The sequence below is a fragment of the Protopterus annectens genome, chromosome 1.part0 (genome assembly GCF_019279795.1).
Source record: "Protopterus annectens isolate FY-2018-M chromosome 1.part0, PAN1.0, whole genome shotgun sequence".
NCBI classification, from domain to species: Eukaryota; Metazoa; Chordata; order Ceratodontiformes; family Protopteridae; genus Protopterus; species Protopterus annectens.
This window is the reverse complement of record NC_056725.1, coordinates 711,364,585-711,385,955: the sequence shown is the minus strand read 5'-3', so window position 1 is coordinate 711,385,955 and position 21,371 is coordinate 711,364,585. Positions and strand designations below refer to the sequence as shown.

Here is a 21,371-nt window from a genome sequence, read left to right as displayed (position 1 = left end):
AGAGTATCCACATCATTTGGGGATTCAATAATGGTTCCCAGTTTGCAGTCATCTGCGAACTTTGTTAGACAGAGTCCCTTAGTGTTGGCCTGTACTTCAGAGAGGTAGATGCCAAACAGGAGTGGTCCCAGGACTGAACCCTGAGGTACTCCACTTGGCACTTGTCTGGAGCTGGATTTGGAGTTAGCTACTTTTACAGTTTGGGTTCTGTCAGTAAGCCGGTTGGCAGCCTATCAAGTGACGTAGGGATTAATGCCCTGCTTAGTAAGTTTATTTATAATTCTAGAGTGGGGGATGGCGTCAAAGGCCTTGGCAAGGTCCAGGTAGGCTGTGTGGGCTGCTTTACCCTCGTCCACGGCTCTGGAGACTGATTCAAAGAAGTCAATCAGGTTCAGGAGACAAGATCGGCCCTTCATGAACCCAAACTGGATGGGGTCCAGTGTTTGAAGGTTGCCAATGTCTTTGTTTATAAGTTCCATGATAATACGCTCCATGGCCTTGCAGATCAGGCTTGTCAGACTAATGGGGCAGTAGTTCCCGGGATCCAAGGTGGATCCCTCCTTGCGGAGTGGGATAACTGTAGCTGTGTGCCACTCAGTGGGCACGAAGCCCGAGGTGAGGGTATGATTAAAAATGACACTTAGGTGAGGTGCCAGTTCATTTTGTAGTTCATGTAGTACACAGCTCGGGATGTCATCTGGTCCCATGGATACTGTATTCTTAGCTTTGAAGAGTGCGTTTTTTACCTGTGTGGCCGTTATTACTGGAATTTAGCAATCTTCCAGTACTGAGATGGGCCATTTAGGGGAGTGAGAGGGGGGGGGGTGAAGTTGACACTGAATCAATCTGCCAGGATATTGGCAATATCCTTGGGATCAGTATATTTAATGCCATTCTGTTGTAGCTCAGAGCAGATCTGAGCATTGCCATTTAGATTCTTGACATAGTTATAGAATGCCTTGTAGTTGTCTTTGGAATCTTTGGCAATTTTATTTTCGTAACTAGCTTTGGAGGATTTTATGAAGGATCTCAGCTTCTTACTGAGGCTGGTAAGGGAGGTTTTTTGAATCCTGGGATATTCCTCTTTTCTGCAACAGTTTCTTCCTTTTGTTGTAAAGTTTATGGCAGGGGACCTCCAGACTGGCTTCCTTTTTTGGAGGAGAGCATCTTGGTTCTATTTGGGATGGCACGATTCATGCATGAGTAGATGTGCTCATACAGTGCCTTAGTGTAGGACTCAGCAGTCGAACTTTCAGTTCCTGTCTACATGGGTGTCATGAAGTTTGTAACTTCTGACTTGAGTAGCATGAAGTTGGCTTTGGAGAAGTTTTTTATGGAGGTTTCCTTACTAGGGGGTGGGGGTGGGGGTGGGATGTGGATGTTAAGGGTGATTAGCTTATGGTCTGACCTAACCAATGAAGGGGTGACCATAGATGTGGAGCATCGATTTCCCATGTTGGTAATGATCAGTTCTAGGATATTGGAGCCCCTGGTGGGACTATGGATGAGTTGATCCAGGGCATTGGAATATATGAATTCCAAGAACCTTTGGGCAAAGGTGTTGGTACACGAGTAGTTTTCCCAGTTAATGGCAGGGTAGTTGAAATCACCCAGTATTAGGGTGTTTGGTTGTATATTGATATTTTCCAGTATGTTTAGAAAGGTGTAGTGAGAATCTTGAGGCATGATAGGGGATCTGTAGCAAGCTACAATTTGGATTGCAGTCTTACCTAGTGTTAGTTGCACCTGGAGAATTTCAGACTCATTGTGTTGGGCAACTAACCTGGTGGTGTGAATATCCTTGGTGAATATGGACACTCCTCCACCTTTAGTGTTTAGATCCTGGCTTGGTGGCCGAAAAGTGTGGTAAGAGTTGTAGCCTGGTATTGCAGGGGTGCTCTCTGGAGCCTTGAAGCAAGTCTCAGTTAATGCACATATGTCGATGTTCTCCATTTTTAGGAGTACCTCAAAAGAGTGCATTTTGAGGTTTAGACTTCTAGCATTGAGTAGCATTACCTTCAGATTTTGCATGCTTGTGCCTGTTACGGTGGTGGTTTTGTCCTTTGAACTTTGCATAAAAAAGGCACTATAGGGATGGCAAGAGGCTTAGCCAGTAACCTGAATCCTAGGGGCGACAGGTGCAGACCATCTCTGGCAAAGCATCATGGTCTGTCGATCATGTCGTCCCAGGCAGACAGATACTGGATCCCCTTTGAATGACACCAGAAGCTTAGCCAGTTGTTGAAGTCAATCATTTTGTCCTTATATTGTGGTATCATTCTGGGCAAAGGCAGGATTCTACTCAGGACTAGGGTCATACCTGCCTGGGCCACATGATCCGAGAGCTCTTCCATGTCTCTCTTCATGTAGTCCAGGGAGGTACGTTTCAAGTCATTCACTCCAACATGGACAATGACAGAGTCATAGTTGCACTTGTTGTGGAGTGACTTGAGTGCATGAGTTATGTGGAGGATCCTGGCACCTGACAGGCAGCTCACTGTAATTTTCTCGTTGTTCAGCCTGGTGAGTGGGACATCAGTGTGCCTGACTGTAGAGTCACCTATGACTAAAGTGTTAGGTACGTTATCTTGCCTTAGGGGCTGTTGCTGGGTGGCACACTGGTGGTGTGAGTTATGTGACACTTTGGTTGCGACTGGTGTTTGTTTGCGTTTCGGCTTCGGAGGTCCTTGTTGCTTGGGCAGGTTACAGTTAAGGGCCTCCACAAATGTTGGTTTAGTGTTGCTATGTGTGGGTGTTGGTGGTGTGAGTTTAGAAGGGCTATGTGTTGCTTGAGCTGTAGTGCTGGTGTTAACCTTCTCTTGACTGTCTAGCACAATCTTGGGTGGAGAGAGCTTTGCTTCCAGTTTGGCTATGTAAGTGCATCTCTCACAGGTAGGAGGAGAGGGTTGTCTGTGTACATGAGGCAATTGTTGCATTGCCCCAGTATGCCCATATTTACCAGGTGGACAGGAGAATACGGAAGCTGACCCTTGGACATGCCTGGTTTGGTGCTTTTTTTGAACAATACAGGAGCTTTTTTCCCTTACCTTAACAAGGTACTTTGCAATTATAGGCTGTTTAGTGCCTATGATTAATTTCTCCTTATCAATAAGGAGAGTTGATTAATGAAATTTCAGATTATTTTTAAGATACTCTTCTCTTCTGACGTACATGCACGTCCCTTTGTAGGGGTAATGTGTCTTTAAGAGGGTATAAATTCATTGGCGCCTTTTTTATATAAAAAGATAAGGGAGCACTATGTGTTTTGTTTGTGAAGAAGTTTTGTCATAATTTGGAACAAAAGCACTTAAACATCTCTTTATTAAAGGTTTGTTTGTTTGGCTCCTGTGCAGTGCTTTTTTTTATTATTTTTTACGTTGTTTTAGAACGTTGTTTGTTGGTTCCTGTTTTCTTAGTGTACTAAAATGAATGTATTTTTTTTACTGAGCATCTCTCAGAAATTTTGACTCAACGAGCTCATGTTTAGAATTGTTTCTGTATAGACTTATACAAAGCATGTTTACATGGTTGTTGTGTCTTTCGGCTTTTCCCGGTTAGGGGTCGCCAGAGCGGAACTCCGGTCCGCTAATGATTGGCAGTAGATTTTTACATGCTGAGTTGACAGCCCTGGCGCACAACCTTCATTGAAGGTACGCCCATTAACGCATGTCTCCACACGGAAGACGCTCTAGCTGAGAATCGAACAGGACGACGTCTATCTGTGAGGCGACAAAGCTACCGCAGCACCAGAATGCATATCTAAGTATCTTTTTTTGTTGTTGTTACAAAGGGTAGCAGTTGTAAGTAATCTGTCACTTTCTGAAGTGTATACAGGCAGCGCTTTGAGAGATTAGTACATTTTTAAGCAATGGGTAGATAGTGAGACAACAGCATGAGATCTGAGTACAAAATATACATTTCTGGCCACACTCCTATAGTCAAGAATGGGCAATGTTTCTATGTGATGTTGGATGCTTGAGTTTTTTTTGTAGATATGACAAAAGTGCTCCAGTAATATCTGTATCTCCCTCTCACCTTTTTCTCTACATCCTCTTATTGTGGTTTAAATGCCTTGTGTATTTGTACGGTAAATGCCTTATATATTTTGTATTTACTTTTATTATCATGTAGTAGATAGCAGAGCTTTTCTCCTCGGGCTTCCACTGAAAATGGACATGTATCCAGTTGGACTAGCCCGGTTAACAAATGTAAAATAAAATAAAATAAAAGTGTTTATTTTACGATTTTTTTTTTTGCCCTGTATTCAAGTCCTGTCCTTAAGTGTTATATATTTGCAGAAGATTTCAGAATTGTTTGTTTTAAATCGCAGGTATTTGCAGTGTTTAAGAGCCACACATTTAATAATTTTCTCAATATATTGTTCTCTGCAGGTGATGGAAATTCAGCTGTATCACCACTGAACCCTGGAGAGTTACTAATTGCATTGCACAATATTGATTCATCAAAATGTGACATGAAATCAATTATAAAAGGTAAAAAAAAGCTTTTGGGTTTACTTTTTGCCATTACTAATGGTGCATGTTACAATTTTAGAGGTTGTGTTAGTGTTATGGAAATAGTTCTGTTCTCTATACCTTTGACATCTCAGCACAGAGCATTAATGCTGTTAACTGTTAAGCTGCAAACTGTAGTCCAGAATTTGTTTCCCTTACCACTGCTGTTTTGTCTGCTGTTTGACTGAGCAAATCACTTAGCTAAACTGGTGTGGGGCAATTGGTAGATTTGGGCTAAGCTGTTCAGTGGTCTCCAGGACTGGATGCCTAGCCACTACCTGTGAATATATTTTTCTTTTAAGGCATATTTTTGAGCTATCTTTCACTAGTTTCTTCTACCATTGTTGAATTGGTAATAGAGCACATCAGCTTGTGTTCTAAAAATATTTGTCATGACATATTTTTTCCAGCCCCCTGCTATAAAGCACGCTTTGGCGGGCTTTTCTGGCATTAGAGAACTTGGCATAGCTCCTCGTGGTCCCCTGCAGAGTTCCTAAGCCAGCAGAGAGCAGAAAAAGCAACTTTCTTGATAATAAGTATTTTTTAAACATTTTATTTTGCATTTTTCGATCTTTTGAGCTTTTCGACTACTGTTTGTGCCTATATTACTGTTTTATTACCTGATTTTCCTGTTTTTCTGTGCTTAAATTGTTGATTGCACTTGTTGGCTAAAGTTTTGCTTAAAAGTAACAAACATACACTCAAGTGTACCAGCCTTTGATAGCAATTTAGTCGAATACCAAAGCATTTACTGTATTTTTTCTGTCTGTTTGCAAAAAACTAAAAAAAACAAAAAAATACTTCTCCTTTCCTAAACTTTCCTAGCTAGTTGTTCCAGTGATCAGATTTTGCTGATCCCTGGGCTTTGTATTTGGTTCCCGTTTCCTCCATTTTCTTGTGTGGCCAGAGGTAGTTTCTTTACTCACCAGTGGGAGTGGGGAGTACTGAGCTGCTTGTTTGTCCTCAGAGGAGTGGTTAGAGACAGCAACTAGTAATTCGTTGGCCATTTTGGGTCATTTCCTGTTTTTTCCAGCCCCTGCTATAAAGCACGTGTTAGCGCGCTTTAGAACGGAGTTGCCACTGTTGCACACAAGAGCAGCGGCGGTTTAACAAGGTTGAACTATTCGGGCTACCTAAATTCCACTCTTCAAATTTTCCCTTAAAACTACCTTCCTCGAACTGTACTGCTGATCTAACCAGCGTATCCTATAACTAAAAAGTTCATCTCTACTTGATTCCCAAGTAGACTATTCTCTATCTGTAAAGCCTAGCACTTGCTCCTACAGTACGTGCACCTTGATAAAGCACTATTATTATAGATAGTACTCCACCAGCCTAGAACCCACATCCCCCAGAGTCTTTTGTAAGTTTTTTTATCTATTACTTCTAGCATGTCGAGGGATCAGTTGCTAGTGTCCTCTCCTGCTCAACTGGTGAACCTCGGAATATTGAGGCAATGTTACAATTGCCTCATGTACACAGACAATCCTCTCCTTCTCCCACAAAACACAAATACATGCGAGAGATGCAACTATACGGCCAAACTGGAGGCTGAGCTCTCTCAACATAGGACTGGCAAGACCAGACAGGAGGAGAAGGTAACCACACACACTACATACCCAGTCACACATAGTACCATCACAACTTCAAATCATACACATAATCACACAAAGACATACTCGGAGGCTCTGATCAAAAATCTACCAAAACAGCAGAGGCCACCAAAGCAGACACCCAAACAACTACCACCTCAGGATGCAACACATAGACCACACAGTCAGAGTGTCAAACAGTCACAGCCCTTAAGGCCAAACACAATGCCAGACACACTCGTCATTGGTGACTCCATAGTCAGGCACACTGACGTCCCGCTCACCAGACTGAGTAAGGAGAAGGTCACAGTAAGCTGCCTGTCGGGCGCTAGAATCCGCCACATAACGCAAGCACTCAGGTCTCTCAACAGCAGGTACAAGTACGACTCAGTCATTGTCCATGCTGGTGTCAACGACCTGAGACGTACCTCCTTGGACTACATGAAAAGAGACATTGAGGAGCTCTCTGATTATGTAGCCCAGGCAGGTATGACTCTGACCTTGAGCAGTATCCTACCTTCACCTAGAATGATGCCACAATACAGTGATAAGATGACCAGCTTTAATAATTGGCTTAAATTCTGGTGTCATTCAAAGGGGATCCAATGTCTGTCTGCCTGGGATGACATGCTGGGCAAGCCACGCTGCCATTCGAGGGACAGCTTGCACCTGTCACCCCTGGGCTTCCGGATATTGGCAAAGGCTCTTGCCACCCCCATAGTGCCTTTTTTTAGGCAAGGCTCAAATTCTGAACCTACCACCCTAGAACACAAAAAAGGAAAAAAACTAAGGGTAATGCTGCTCAATGCCAGAAGTCTCAATCTCAAGATGCACGCACTCGAGGCCCTTCTCAGTATGGAGAACATCGATGTCTGTGCTGTGACAGAAACCTGGTTCAAGGCTCCTGAGAGCACCCCAGCACTATCAGGTTTCACCTCATATCATGCGTTCCGGCCCCAAAATCCGAACAACGCCAAGAAAGGAGGGGGGGTGTCCATATTCATAAAGGACACACACACCTCAAGGTTGGTGGCAACGCACGATGCATCGGAGACCATCCAGGTGCAATTAACCATAGGCAAGACTGCTCTGCAATTTGTAGCATGTTACAGGCCACCCTCTCAAACTCAGGAACCTCACATGGCCTTCCTGAAAGCACTGGAGGGGATAAATGTATCTCCAAACACCATCATACTAGGTGACTTCAACTACCCTAATATAGACTGGGAACACTACTCAAGCCCAAACACTCTAGCCCAAAGGTTCCTGGAGTTCATAAACTCAAATGCCATGGAACAACTAGTCACCATCCCCACAATAGGAGAAAACATACTTGATCTCATCATCACGAACATGGGATCACAATGTTCAACACCGGAAGTATACCCCTCACTGGTAGATCAGATCATAAACTAATCTCGCTGGAGGTCCTCATCCCGCCCCCACCTGAAAAAAAAAAAAGTCCACAGTGAAAAACTTCTCAAAAGCCGACTTCACACTTCTAAAAACTAGTGTGGTCTCCTTTAAGGCCCCTGAGCCAGTGGTAAACATTACTCAAACCGCTGAATCACTTACAAATGCCTTCTACCAGCACCTACAGGACTGCATGGATCAGGCTATCCCAAACAAAACTAAGACTCTTTGTACCAAAGGCAAGCGTCCAGTCTGGTGGACCCCAGCCATAAACAAGCTCTACAACAAAAGGAGGAAACTACTACAAGATAGAGCAAAATCCTTGAAAGGTAAGACACCTTTGATCATTATAAGTAAAAAAACTAAGAGCTCTCATAAAATCATCCAAGGCAAATTTTGAGAGAAAAATCGCCAAGGACTCTAAAGACAATCATAAGGCCTTCTTTAGCTATGTTAGAAACCTAGGAGGAAACTCCCAGATATGCTCAGAATTAGTTCAAAATGATGTGAAAATTACTGAACCTACACACATTGCTAACATACTGGCTGACAGGTTCAGTGCAAACTTCTCCCCCCCCTCCCCCCCAAAAGGAGAGATATCTATTCCAGAGGATTGTAGCCCCCCAAACATCTCCAACGCCCAGGTGAGAACTGCCCTCACTAAGGCAGGAAACACAGCGTCCATGGGACCGGATGGTGTCCCCGGCTGTGTGCTTCATGAACTCAACGAGGAATTAAACCCACAGTTAGGACAGCTGTTTAATCTTAGCCTCACCTCAGGATACATTACCCAAGGAGTGGCGCACGGCGACTGTGGTCCCACTTCACAAGGGCGGTGCCTCCACCGACCCTGGAAATTACCATCCCATTAGCTTGACAAGCCTTATCTGCAAAGCCATGGAGAGGATCATAATGGAACTCATAAATAAAGACATAGGGAACTTGCAGACTTTGGATCCAACCCAGTTTGGCTTTGTCAAAGGCAGATCATGCCTTTTAAACTTGGTTGACTTTTTTGAAACAGTCACCAAGGCCATTGATGAGGGTAAGGCAGTCCATACAGCCTACCTCGACCTGGCAAAGGCCTTCGACACAATACCCCACTCAGGTATCATTGAAAAACTCCTCAGCTTGAATGTAAACCCATACATCACAAGATGGGTTGCAAACTGGCTAAGTGACAGAACCCACAGGGTCAGAGTTGCTGGCGCCATGTCAGACTCAAAGCCTGTCACAAGTGGTGTCCCACAGGGCTCAGTCCTGAGACCACTCTTGTTCGGCATCTACTTTTCTGAAGTACAAGCAAACACAGGAGGGTTATGGCTAACAAAGTTTGCAGATGACTGCAAACTGGGCGCCATAGTCGAAAACACATCTGACACAGATATCCTTCAGAAGGGCCTCACAGAAACGGATAACTGGTGCCAGAGCCATGGCCTAAAGTTAAACGCCAAGAAATGTATAGTCATACCCTTCGGGAAAAACAAAGTTACCCCTAGCTACCATATAGGTGGCAATCCACTGAGCACAGAAGAAGTCATCAGGGATCTGGGGACCCAGGTTGACAGTAACCTTTCGTTTGACACTCATGTTGCCAAAGTAGTTAGGAAAACCTTCTACATTGCCCACCTGATCATGAAGGGATTCACATCTAGATCAAGGGAGGTCATCATCCCCCTGTACTCATCACTCATTAGACCTATGATTGAGTACAATGCCCCATTCGGAATGTATCTGACCCGACACCTGCAGCAGCTGGAAAGGCCCCAAAAGTTCTTCACCAAAAGGATAAAGGGTCTCAAAAATATGTCTTATGCTGCCCGACTGAAAGAACTCCAGCTCTATTCAGTCGCATACCGCTTGCTCAGAGGTGACCTGTGCCTGACATATAAGGCCATGTCAAACCCAGATTTGATGAATATGCTTCACCTCAAAAAAATCTAGATCCCTCAGAACCACAAGGCGGAGACTTAAACCTTGACACGGTTATTAATAGAACGTGCTGGAGGGACAGATTCATCACCCAGAGACTCCCTATGCTGTGGAACAAAATCCCGGTACATGTGAGGCAGAGCACCTCGCTGGCATTGTTCAAGAGGAATCTTGACCAATGGATGGGAGATCGCAGATATACCCCAGGGATTACTTCAGTGTCACTGCTTGACAGAGGCACAGCAAAATAATAGGCATAGTTTTCTTCAAACTAAAGGGGTGGCGAAAGTCACATAACTATGGGCTAGGCTTATAAATGCCCTTGGGCAGATAGCCTAGTATGAACCTATGAACCTATGAACATAAACATGTAGATATTTCCCTGTAGAGGCATTTGCGAAACATTTTGTACAGTCTGCTTTCTTTTCAGACATTATGAGTGCAGACCTGTTTGACAGAACTTATTTTTACGTGAAGGCCTTTTGCTAACACCCTCACATATAGCAAATACCATTAACTGAGACCTGATGGGATTCCACATGGCACTAGTGGTTAAGAAAAAGTACTGCAGCGTTTACCTCTTGCCCATCCTTTAGTTGCTGCCACATCAGAAAAGTCATACAAGGCAATACTTTATGGGGGGGTGTGAAAGAAAAAAGATGCAAGCTTTGCAGCTCATTCAGAAGTTAGAGAAGTGAGTGTATTGGGTTGGTAGAGCAGTGTTTGTTTACAGTCTCTGAGGAAATGATGGCCGATGGCCATGGATCTCACTGTACCTCCCCTCCCCATCACTGTACTTGTATTACAGAAATAAAATATGGTGCCCAGAGATCTTAATCCATGTTGTTCAAATTGGATAAATCTCTTACTGATTCTGTCTGTTCCCCACTGACATGCCTCCCATACTTGATTAATCACTGATCTGATGCTATCCATGTCATTATTCATCATGGATGGGTCTTGGATCCGACCTCAGATCTGAGCTGGCAACTGATGGACAGATCCAGAGCTCAAGCTCCTCCCCTTCCCACAATCCCCTGCTGACCTGTAACCCTCAGATCCTGTTTGCCGCAGAAATGCTAAGAACATGATTCCAGTAGCTCGAGCCTTCCTTTAAAATAAGTGTTAACTTTTTTTTGGGGGGGGGTGTTCCTGCCTTCTTGGTTTCTATAGTTTTTCTTGAGGCTTCTTTAGGTTTATAGTGCAGATAGTTTTCTGTTTCCTCCCCTCCCTGTACTTCAACTAGTTTTGTCTCTTGGGTTCCCACCCCCCCTTAGCTAATTATTTTACTGTGTTTCTTGCTTTTAGTACTTTGCTCCCTTGTTTGTTTCTGAGGGGTTGAGTGTGTGTGTGCATGGTGCCTTCCCTGTTGAGGTAAGTGTATGTGTTGCTGAAGTATGTCTGACAAGCCTTTTGGCTTCAAGAGATGCTCCTCGTGCGGTCAGAAGATGCCTCAGTCTGACTCACACGAGGAATGCATTTACTGTTTAGGAGACCGTCCCCTGGAGGTTGAATGTGACATTTGTGAAGCATTCACCCCCAGCGCTCTCATGGAGCACAGGAACAAGATATTTGCTAAACGGGTTAGCTAAGGGGGTCCTCTAGCTCGGGCTCCCCTCTAAGGCTCCTATGGATCCTAAACAGAAGTCTCCCTCTTCCGCTAAGGAATCTCCTTCTAAAAAGCCAAGGCTGTTGGATCGCAGATCGCTGGATCCGAGTCCAGCCTCTTCGGCTTTGGATTTGGGTTGTTCCACTCCGAGACCCTTAGATTGATCTCTCGGATCTGAGGCCATGGCGCCCCGGAGGCCTTTGTTTCCAACTCTGCACAAACCTTCTCCAGATCTGACCCCATCTGTTCGATCCTCTGGTGCACCATTTAAAGCATCGGATCCCATTAGGGCTTCTGAACCAGTTGTTCTGTCAGATCCAATAGTCATTGGAAGCTCACCCTCCAGGTCCACCATAAGGGTCCATGGTGGGCTCCGTTCCACTGCCCTTGGAACATTCTGCTCTTCGACCCAGTGAGGTTGGTGTTGGTTGTCTGGGGATAGGGTCAGGCCCAGTATTTTCTGACCATTCCCTTCCCTTGGGGGCATCAGTGCTTGACAGCTTGGGGCCAGTATCTTCTGGAGGCTTCGGTGCTACATTTGGGTCCTTCCTCCCTTCCCGGGCAGCTGCTACTGTGGGAGGGGAGCTTTATCCAGTCCATCGGCCTTCCAGGCAGTAGAGAGGACTTTCTCCAGCTTGGCAGTCACCTCTCCTTCATCTCTAAGTCTTCCCCAGCCCCTCTTAAGTTTGGGCAGTGAGGCCTCATCATCCTTCCAAGGTCAGCCTTTGTTCAAGCGCCTTCAGATGGGCACTACCTTGCTTGGACTCCCGGTCCCTTCCTAGTCCACCCCTTTGCCCATCTTGAGGGCACCCTCTTGGAAGAGAATGTGCAAAAGGAGGCACTTGGACTCCCCTAGAGCGTCCCTCACCGAGGACACAGATTTCGAGGTGGAAGATGGTTCCCCCAGGCTTCCACCTGAGAAAGTCTCCTTTGGTGGACATCCCCGAAAATCTCAAGCAAAGAGGCAATTAGTCTTCCCCCACCCCATCTTTGGGGGAGTCCGTGTTCCTGAAGGCCTTCTGGACAGGCCCGTCTTTTACCTGGGTGTCCCCACCTACTGAAGAGGTTGTGCAACTCATCGCCGACAGTGCTTTGAAATGGGCAGGACACACTGGAACTGGTACCTAAAAAGGCAGACATTCCTCAATCCCCCCAATGATAAGGCTTTTAGGAGTAAGGGTGTCCCCATTGATGCCTTCGTGGTGGCCGCTGCTTCTAAGAAGGAGCTAGCAGAGCAGAGCTCCTCGGTCCATCCCCTGAATAGAGAATCTCGGGTGATTTGACCATTTTGGAAAGCCTGGTTTTGCCTTAGCTACATTCGGACTGAGGGCAACCAACTACATGGCACATTTTACCAGGCTTCAGAGAGATTTGGTGTCAGAACTCACCACTTCCCTTGCTGCTGCCTCTGGAGAGTTTTAAGCGGGTCCCCGCTAATTTGTCTGCTTTGATTTCCCTGGCTAATGCTTCGATGAGGTTGATCTCCAATATGACAGAGGTCACCTCTTGAGTGGCTGGCACAGTAATTGCCATTAGACAGGATGCCTGGCTTTGCCTTTGCGGGTTTGTGGAACCCTTCAAGGTGTCTTTTACCAATTCTCCCTTTGATGGATCGACTTTGTTCGGGCCTTCCATCGAGGAAACATTGACCCGCAGCGAGCAGGAGGATAAGACTCTATCCACAGTTAAAATCAAGTTTTCTATTCCCCAATGATCTTTTTCTAAGACTCAGAGGGGAAGTAAGAAACTTTGGTGCTGCAGGACCAGTCCTCCTCCAGGGTGCTCCCCAAGAATCCTCTTCTGCAAGCTGGGGCAGAGGATTCAGTGGTAAACACCACCCCAGAGGCAGACGGGGTCCACAGAATCAGGGCTCCTGAGAACCCTTCTCGGAGAAGCCCTTTTAGCGCTCCTGAAGCGCCGCCCGACTGTCCTGCCCTGGAAGCAGTTGGGGGATGATTCTCCCTTCACCCACTAGCCTGGACAAATATCTTCTCAGATCAGTGGGTGTTAAAGATTATTTTCAGGGGTTATGCCATTCCCTTTTTTCAGTCCTCCTCCCAGTTTCAAAATCTCTCCCAGACATTCCACCCTGCCAAAGGGAGTTGGCAAATCTCTAGGTTCAGGACCTTCTGAGCCATCCAAGAGTTCCCAACAGGACGAGGGTCCAGAACTTACTCTCGCTTCTTTTTGGTGGGAAAAAATACTGGGGACCAGTGTTGAATTTTGGACCTCATCAAGCTGAATCTTATCAGTCCAGAAGTCCAAGGTCCGGATGGTCACTCTTCAGTCCATTCTACCTCTGTTGCACAAGGACGATGTGCTCTGTAGATCTCAAGGACAAGTACTGTCATATCAAGATTGACAGAAGCTCCAGCAGACACCTGGACTTTCAGTTAGGGGCCAGTCTCTACCTGTTCAGAGTCCTGCCCTTGGGACACACCACAGCCCCCCAGGTGTTGACCAAATATATGGCAGTGGTGGCAGCTATCTCAGGCTGCAAGGCTTCCACGTCTTTCCGTACCTGGACAATTGGCTCCTCAAGGCCCCTATATGGTATCAACTGTCAATGGCCACCAATTATACCATCAACCTCTTTTAGGAGCTTGGCATCATAGTCAGTCTGCTCAAATCCAATCTGTCTCTATGCCAGGACCTAGAGTTTATCGGGGTTCAACTGGTCACTGTGTCGGAGACTGCAGCACTACCCCTGTGCAGAGTTCAGCTTATTCAGAATCATGTCTTTCACTGGCTGGTTCTTGAGGGTCGAGCAGCCCACCTAATTCTACAAGCATTAGGCTTGATGGAGGCTGCCATCCAGTTAGTGCCACTCGCCAGGTATCACATGCGGGTCCTGCAGTGGACTCTGGCAGTTCAGTTGTCAGCTCAGGTTCATCCCATGTTCATGCCCATCAGGATGATACGTGTGCAGAACTAACCTTGCTTGGTGGCTCCAGTCTCGGGACCTAATTCTCGGCAGACCCTTCTGTCTCCCCCCACCCAAGGCAACGGATGCTTCCCTGTTGGGGTTGGGGGGGGGCATTTTTGGGGAAGGACGGTTCAAGGCACGTGGCCCACCACAGAGACCAAATTGAATGTCAACGTCCCTCAGATGAGAGCACTCCTTGTAATGTTGCAAGCCTTTCAGGAGTATCTCCCTCTCTGGACTATAACAATTCAAATGGACAGCATGGCAGTTGTCTTGGTACATCAACAAGCAAGAGAGAACACGATCTTCTCCTGTGGAGAGAGGCTCTGAGAGTGTGGGAATGGGCAATGTCTTCCAGGCACTTTCTTCTTGCAACTCACATTTCCGGCAGTTGCAGCATGCTGGCTGACAGACTCAGCAGGTCTGTCTTAAGGCCTCAAAAGTGGTCGCTGAATCCACCACTGGCATGTCAGATATTCGACTGTTGGGGGTCAACCATGCTGCGATCGCTTTGCCTCCCCAGTCAACCACAAATGCAGCAACTACTTTGCCCTGATCCTCCAATGGAGTTTGTCACCCAGGGAGGCTGTGATTCTCTGATTCACGATTGGTCATTGGGACTACTCTGTGCTTATCCCCCAACTCCCCTAATTCCCAAGGTCTTTCAGAAAGCCCACCGCCTGAAGACCCTTCTCATCCTCATTGTCCCCTTTATGCCTCATCAGGCGTGGTTCTCCCTTATTCGGTCTCATCTGAAATATCCTCCCTGGATATTGGATCCCATTCCTGATCTCATTTCCCATCCCTGGGGGCTTCCTCTTCCCAGCTTCCAGACTCTTCATCTAACCACTTGGTTCCTCCAGTTCCAGTGATCCTTTCCCAATCCAGGCTCCCCTCTCCTGTGAAAAATATTTTCTTAGCATCTCAGAGGCCATCTACTAAGAAGGTGTATTCCAGTAAAGAGAAAAGATTTTCTTTTTGGGCCAGACAACAACATTTAGATCTCTTTTCAGCCCCGATTCCTGACATTTTGTTGTTGTTGTTGACTTCTTTCTTTCAGGCAGGTGCTAGTTTCTCCACGATTAAACTCCAGTTGGCGACCATCTCTAATTTCCATTTGAATGAGGGTCCCACCTTTTCTTCTAAACTATGCAAAGCCTTTCTCAAAGGAGTCTTTCTTAGACCTCCTATCAAAGATCCTTCCCCACCATGGGATTTAACTCTGTTGCTGCAGTCTTTGACTCAAAAGCCTTTTGAACCAGCTGCATCTTGTGATCATAAGTTGTTGTCTTGGAAGACAGCCTTCTTGGTGGCTAATACTTTTGCCAAAGAGTTTCTGAGTTGCAGGCTGTCGGCATTAAGCCCCCTTTTAATGACTTCCGCAAGGATAGGGCATCCCGTAGGACAAATCCTGTGTTCGTTCTGAAGGCGGCTTTGAAAGCTAACCTCAACCACTGTACCAGCTATCAGTTTTCTTCCCTAATTATTCTAATAAGGAGGAATATACTTTACATGATTAGACGTCCATAGGCAGCTACGCTTTTATCTTAAGAAGACTGAGGAATTTTGGAAGTTGGACCAGGTTTTCGTGGACTTTCTCAGGCCAGAAAAGGTCTGGCAGTTGCTAAGGTAACTATTTCCAGATGGATTGCTAGCTATATTGCCTACATTTATGACAGCAAGGCATATGGGGCTTTGCAGAGCAGTTAAAGCCCCTTCTACTAGGTCTGTGACTCTTTTGCCTTCTTGACTAAGCTTTCTTTGGATGAGATTTGTGCTGCTGCTACTTTGTCTAATCCCCACACTTTTGTTTCACACTATAAGTTGGATTTAGTGTCTAGGAACAGGGCTTCCTTTGGTTCCTTTTGTGCTCCGGCATATCCTTCCCTGAGGCCACCCAAGGTTCATAGTAGCTTGGGACTCTGACCCATACATGAAGAGTAATGACACGGATAGCATCAGATAGAGTTATGTACTTACCATAACTTAGAATCTGTGCTGTCCAGCATCATTATTCATCACATTTCCGCCCTCCACCCCCCCTTCCTTCTGGGGACCTGGTAGAACTGGAGGGATGCTTCTTCTTGGGGATGCTTAGTCTCTTGGGCAGGCAGTGCTGCCTTTTTCTTTATCCAGCAAACTCGATCTGAGAGTTGCAGGTCAGCAGGGCATTATGGGAAGGGGAAGAGCTTGAGTTCTGGATCTGTCCATCAGTTGCCGGCTCGGATCCATGACCCATCCGTGATGAATAATGACACTGGATGGCAGAGATTCCAAGTTATAGTAAGCACATAACTATTTTTATTTACTCTTGCTCATTCTCTAGCCCCATATGAATAAAAATTTGTTTTGTCTGGTGGTTGTCTTCATTCTTTACTTCCCAGACATTGTCCACTTGTCATCCTGTTAGGGCACTAGTCTTACTTTATCTCCCCATTCCCTGTTTGTCACCTCATTATAAAAATGACTTGGTTCATGTTTTCATCATTTAGTGTTTATTCATGAGGTAATATACAAGCTGCTTAAGAATTTTTTTTTATCGTACTTTAAGATAGCTTCATAGTTGATACTGTTGTTAAAGGCACCCATGCCAAATTTTAAGATGCTTAAACCTAATCTCTGTTCATAGACATGAATAAACAGTTTGCAAGTACAATTATAAATATGCTGAAAAACACTTATTTATTTATTTTTATTATTTTACAGTTTGTTTACCGGGATAGTCCATTAGGCCTAGAAAAGCACGTTTTCAATGCAGTCCCGGGGAGAAAAGCTCCATAAAACATTATACAATTTGGGCAAATCATAAAACTCAAAAAAATGAGTAACATAGCTTACAACCTACAAGAGCAAAAGGCAAAAAACAACATGTCATTAAGTATTTACAAAATATCTTAATTCATACAGTGGTAAATCTAGAACAGAGGTTAGGGGGATTTGTACAGGTATCATATAAGAGTTATAGCAGAGTATACAGGGGATAGGAAGAGAGTAGGTGTCAAGTAAGAAAAGTGAGATAGAAGAGTAAGTGGTATAAGAGAAGTGAAAGGGGGTGGGAAGAAAGGGGGGAGAGGGTAAATGTAGTAGGAGGGAGTTATGCAGGGTGAGAGCAGGAACATTCCCATATAGATATGACATGGGAATGAAGCAAGGTTTTAATTGTAGAGAGGTTGTTGGTGGTGCAGATGAGAGGTGGCAGGGAGTTCCAAAGCCATGCTAGAGAAAAGGATAGGAGTTGTTCGCCTGGTGAGCATGCAGGCTTGTGTAGTTCAATTAGATTTTGGTTATTTGATCTCAAGATTCTATTGGGTACGTGCATTTTAAGTGAACTGGCTAGAGAGGGGCAGAGAGATGGATGGAAGATAAGTTTGTGGGCATGAGTGAGTTGGAAGTAGGTAAGATGATTGGGGAGCTCTAGCCAATTTAGTTTTAGAAGGGCATTACAGTAGTGGGTAGAGGATTTGTAACCAGGGGAAAACTTGGAGATTTTATTGTAACAGGAAGAGAGTTTAAGCTTGTAGGTTGGTGAATAGAGGGTCACCATATAGGAAGGAAGGAATTAGGTATGTAGTTGAGAGGACAGACCTAGTGGAGGGGGTGAGATAGCGGGAGTGTCGGTAAAGCATGCCAAGTTTCTGGTGAGTTTTTTTTATATTCGTTTGTAGGTGGATTTCAAACTTAGTGTTCATCGATGAGGACACCTAAGAGTTTGGTATGGGTTACTATATCAAGAGAAGAGTTGCTTTGGCTGGTAATAAGAGTTCTTGTCGATAGTGGTATTTTTAGTGGGAGTGAATATCATAAGTTTAGTTTTTGATGTGTTGAGTTCTAAGTGGTTATCTGACATCCAGCGCTCAGTGGCAGAGAAGACTACTTAGGTTAGTTTTAAGAGAGAGGAGATGGTGTTGGCCAAACAGATGATTGTCGAGTCGTCTGCATATTGGATAAGATTTGCATTGGGGATAGACAGATGGAAGTCATTTATAAAGATGTTAAACAGTAAGGGAGCTAATATGGAGCCTTGGGGTACACCTGTAGGGGTGGTAAGAAAGGAGGAAGTGTTTTTTTTTCCATTTGACAGCCTGTTGTCTATCTGAGAGGTAACTAGAGAACCAGTTGGTAGAAGCGATGGATAGATTAAGATTGGAGAGTTTGGATAGAAGCAGGTTATGAGAGATGGTGTCTAAGGCCTTAGATAAGTCTACGAGGAGGGTAGATACTAGATATCCAGAATCACAAGCTTTATTGATTGTTTCAAGGAAGGAGAGGAGAGCAGTGGTGGTACTGTGGCTGGGTCTGAACCCATGCTGTGTTGGGTGTAAGCAGGTGGTTATCTATGAGGTAGGGTAAAAGTTGTAGCTGGATGCATTTTTTGCGACATTAAAATGGTTAAAATAAAGGGATTTTTTTCAATTAAAGATATGGCAGCCAGAAGAATGCAATCTTACAGATCCAGACTGCCCGGAATTTACTAGCCCTAGAACATAATTACATGTATCAGCTCTGCTGCTGAAAGACTATAGTTGTGTGCAATGTTTTTTCATCCTTTTAGTTTTCTTTTTCTATTTTCCCAATATTTGTGCAACCAAGTGTATAAACTTTTCTCAAAGTTTTGGTGATACATTTCTGATATGTCTGACTTACCCAGTTTGCTGTCAGCAGCTTGTGAATGGACTGCTTTTAGTAGACTGTAAAATGTCAAGAGTATGATATGATTCTGTTTGCAGGTATAAGAATACTGTTACTGGTTGATAGTATCTGCAGAACCACAAGAATAAAGCCTCATTTTCCCAAGCTTGTAATGGGGAAGGTAACCGATTACATACAATTTGTACCAGGTAGGTAAAAGAAGGTCTACATGAATCTTAAACCAGGTTCATTGAACTGCTAGAAGCCCACTCACCTGAAAATCTGAGTAGTCTAGTCAGGATCAGTTCCCCATTTCATTTTTTTTCCAACATTCTTTAGCTGTAGACAACCGTCTCAACACAATAGCTTCAGTCTGTGATAGCATAAAATAAGGACAGATGTTCTTTGTGTTTCACTGTTGCAGTAACAATCATATGAGTTTTACTTGCTGTAGCAGCCCTTGTACCACAGATGTAACTCCTTCCAACTGGGCTGGCGGACACCCTGCACCTGACATCAGGATGACTGTGTATTAAGATAATCGGCCAGTTCCATCTTACAATTCTTTCTTATCATCGAAGCCCAAAGCATCCGTATCATAGAGTGCGTTGGTCAGTCTGAAGACTAGAGAGAGTCTTCAAAACTAAGTTACACATTGGGGGAAAAAAATAATTTTCTCTCTTTTATTGTCTGTACTTAGATGAGTACTAAATCTAATATATCTCTGGCTGTGGAAAACAGACTCCACATTGGGACTTTCACTTCCTCTGCCTCTTTTTGCTTAAGCCCCAGAGTACAATATTCCAAACTGCCCTCATGCTCATTTTAATAAATGTACAATTTGTCATAGGGCGGAGTGTCACGCACAGTATTTAGGGAAAGAAAAAGAGCATCAGGGATCCTCACATGTTATGGTATCCACCCATCCATCTTTTGACCTTCCTAAAAAATGCAGGGAGGGCCACATAAGGTGCTGATAACACAGCTTTGTCTTTAGACAGTCTTCCCAGACTTGTGATAGTCGAAGGACAGGAAGAGCCTTTGCAGTCTCTTTCTACAACTGAGGAAGTGTCTCAGAATACTGTTGTGCCCTTTGGAGCCCATCATTGCTCCTGACATTATTACCTAAGCACAATCAAATGCAAGGGTTATTGATTGGGTTCAAGACTGCTTTGCAGGTGACTGCTTCCAACTCCCATTTTAGGGCTTCATATAGGAATGGCGGAATCCCTAGAATCTCTGAGGGGATCTTTGCTTGACCACGCACAGGTCAAGACAACCTGCCCTTGGCCTGGTCCCAGTGCTTCCGATGCCTCACCTAAGGCCAAACCTAAAAGGATACTTTCTGCAATGTCTCAGCCTAGACATTCAGAATACTAACCCGCATAGGCCTACCAGTAGTAATTGCTTAGACTGTCTGAAGATTTACTTAATATTATAGCATCCAGAAAGCATAGTCATACCAGAACCCCTGCTCCTACAGAATCTCTTTCTGGGAAAAGGAGGAACCATTCCCCCTGGGAATCCTCAGGTTCTTATGATTCTGATGAAGATGACTTGGCTTATGTCGACCAGTTCTTGACAGGCTCATATGTTGATTGTGATTCAGAGAACATCCTAACCTCAGCTTCACCACCTGCAGACTACACTTTTGGGAAATCTCTACATAAGATAATAGAGTGTTTTAATTAGGAGGCTCAGGATTGCCCTCAGTCTGAGAAGAAAGAGAATTTTTTTAAGCTGATGAACATAAACCTTTGTCCATTCTTCGAGTGCTGCAATTTGTGGTTGATATTTTTGACTCATCCTTGAATCCTGACTCCTAGCCACCTGCCCAAAGGAAGTCAGACAACTTTATAGGCTTCTGGACACTCTCAAACATCTATTTAGGAATCCAGCTTCCAATCCTGAAGTAGTGCTTCAGGGGTGCAAGGGAGCACGACACTTCTAGGAACTCATTGCCTAATGATAGAGGGAAGAACTGAACACTGTATCATTTTGGCAAAAAAAAAAAAAAAGTCTACACATTTGCCACAGTGGCTGTGAAAGCTGTCAGTTGCCAGTTTCATATGGTTAAGTACCAGGAAACCTCTCTGAACAATATGAAAGAAAAAGTGAAGAGGGTAGAAGACAGAGCTCTGTCTAAAGAGCTGCTTGACATCTGCAACTCCATTTCTCAGGTTGCAAAGCACTCTTTATATTGTGGCTGTGACGCTGTAGAAGCGTCTACCAGGGCATCTGCTTCTTGGTCAGTTATACATAGATATGCCTGATTAGGAGCAGGTCATATTAAGTCTAAGATTCTAGATGCTAGATGACATGGACTTTTTGTTTGGACCCAAAACAAAAGCTGTTTTTGAGAAAGTGGAGTAGAAGACTTAACTGCTGCAGACTGTGAAGGACTGTATGCAGCTTCAGCCACCAAGATTTAGCAGAAACTATTCTACTAAATACTGGCACTCTCCCTGCTGTCATCAAAGGCAAAGAGGGAGAAGGCTTAGAATGAATAGACCACTGAGGAAAGAAAAAAAAAATGGTAACCTGAATCTAGTTCCTGGCCTAGTGGACCCCAACCCCAGGGACTCTGCAGGGAACAACCATGACTCAGCAGGTCCCCCTCACTGTCCCGTCTCCCAAAAGTCCCACCCTGATCCCTTTTACCAGTCATTCCTCTTCCCTAATAACTCTAGGAGGAAGTTTAACATTTTGATCTGAAGTCTTCATTTGGTCTTCAACTTGTGGGTTACCGGATCCGG

General features: G+C 44.7%; 1 protein-coding gene across 2 annotated transcripts in view; it reads left to right on the top strand.

The window, feature by feature from the left end:
- SYMPK (symplekin scaffold protein) overlaps nucleotides 1–21,371 on the top strand; it is a 2,606,756-nt gene that overhangs the window by 2,131,872 nt on the left and 453,513 nt on the right. For both annotated transcript variants that reach the window (XM_044062505.1, XM_044062497.1), the window contains one exon: nucleotides 4,392–4,493. In XM_044062505.1, the coding sequence (XP_043918440.1) occupies nucleotides 4,392–4,493 (102 nt within the window). The remainder of the gene's footprint in view (nucleotides 1–4,391; nucleotides 4,494–21,371) is intronic.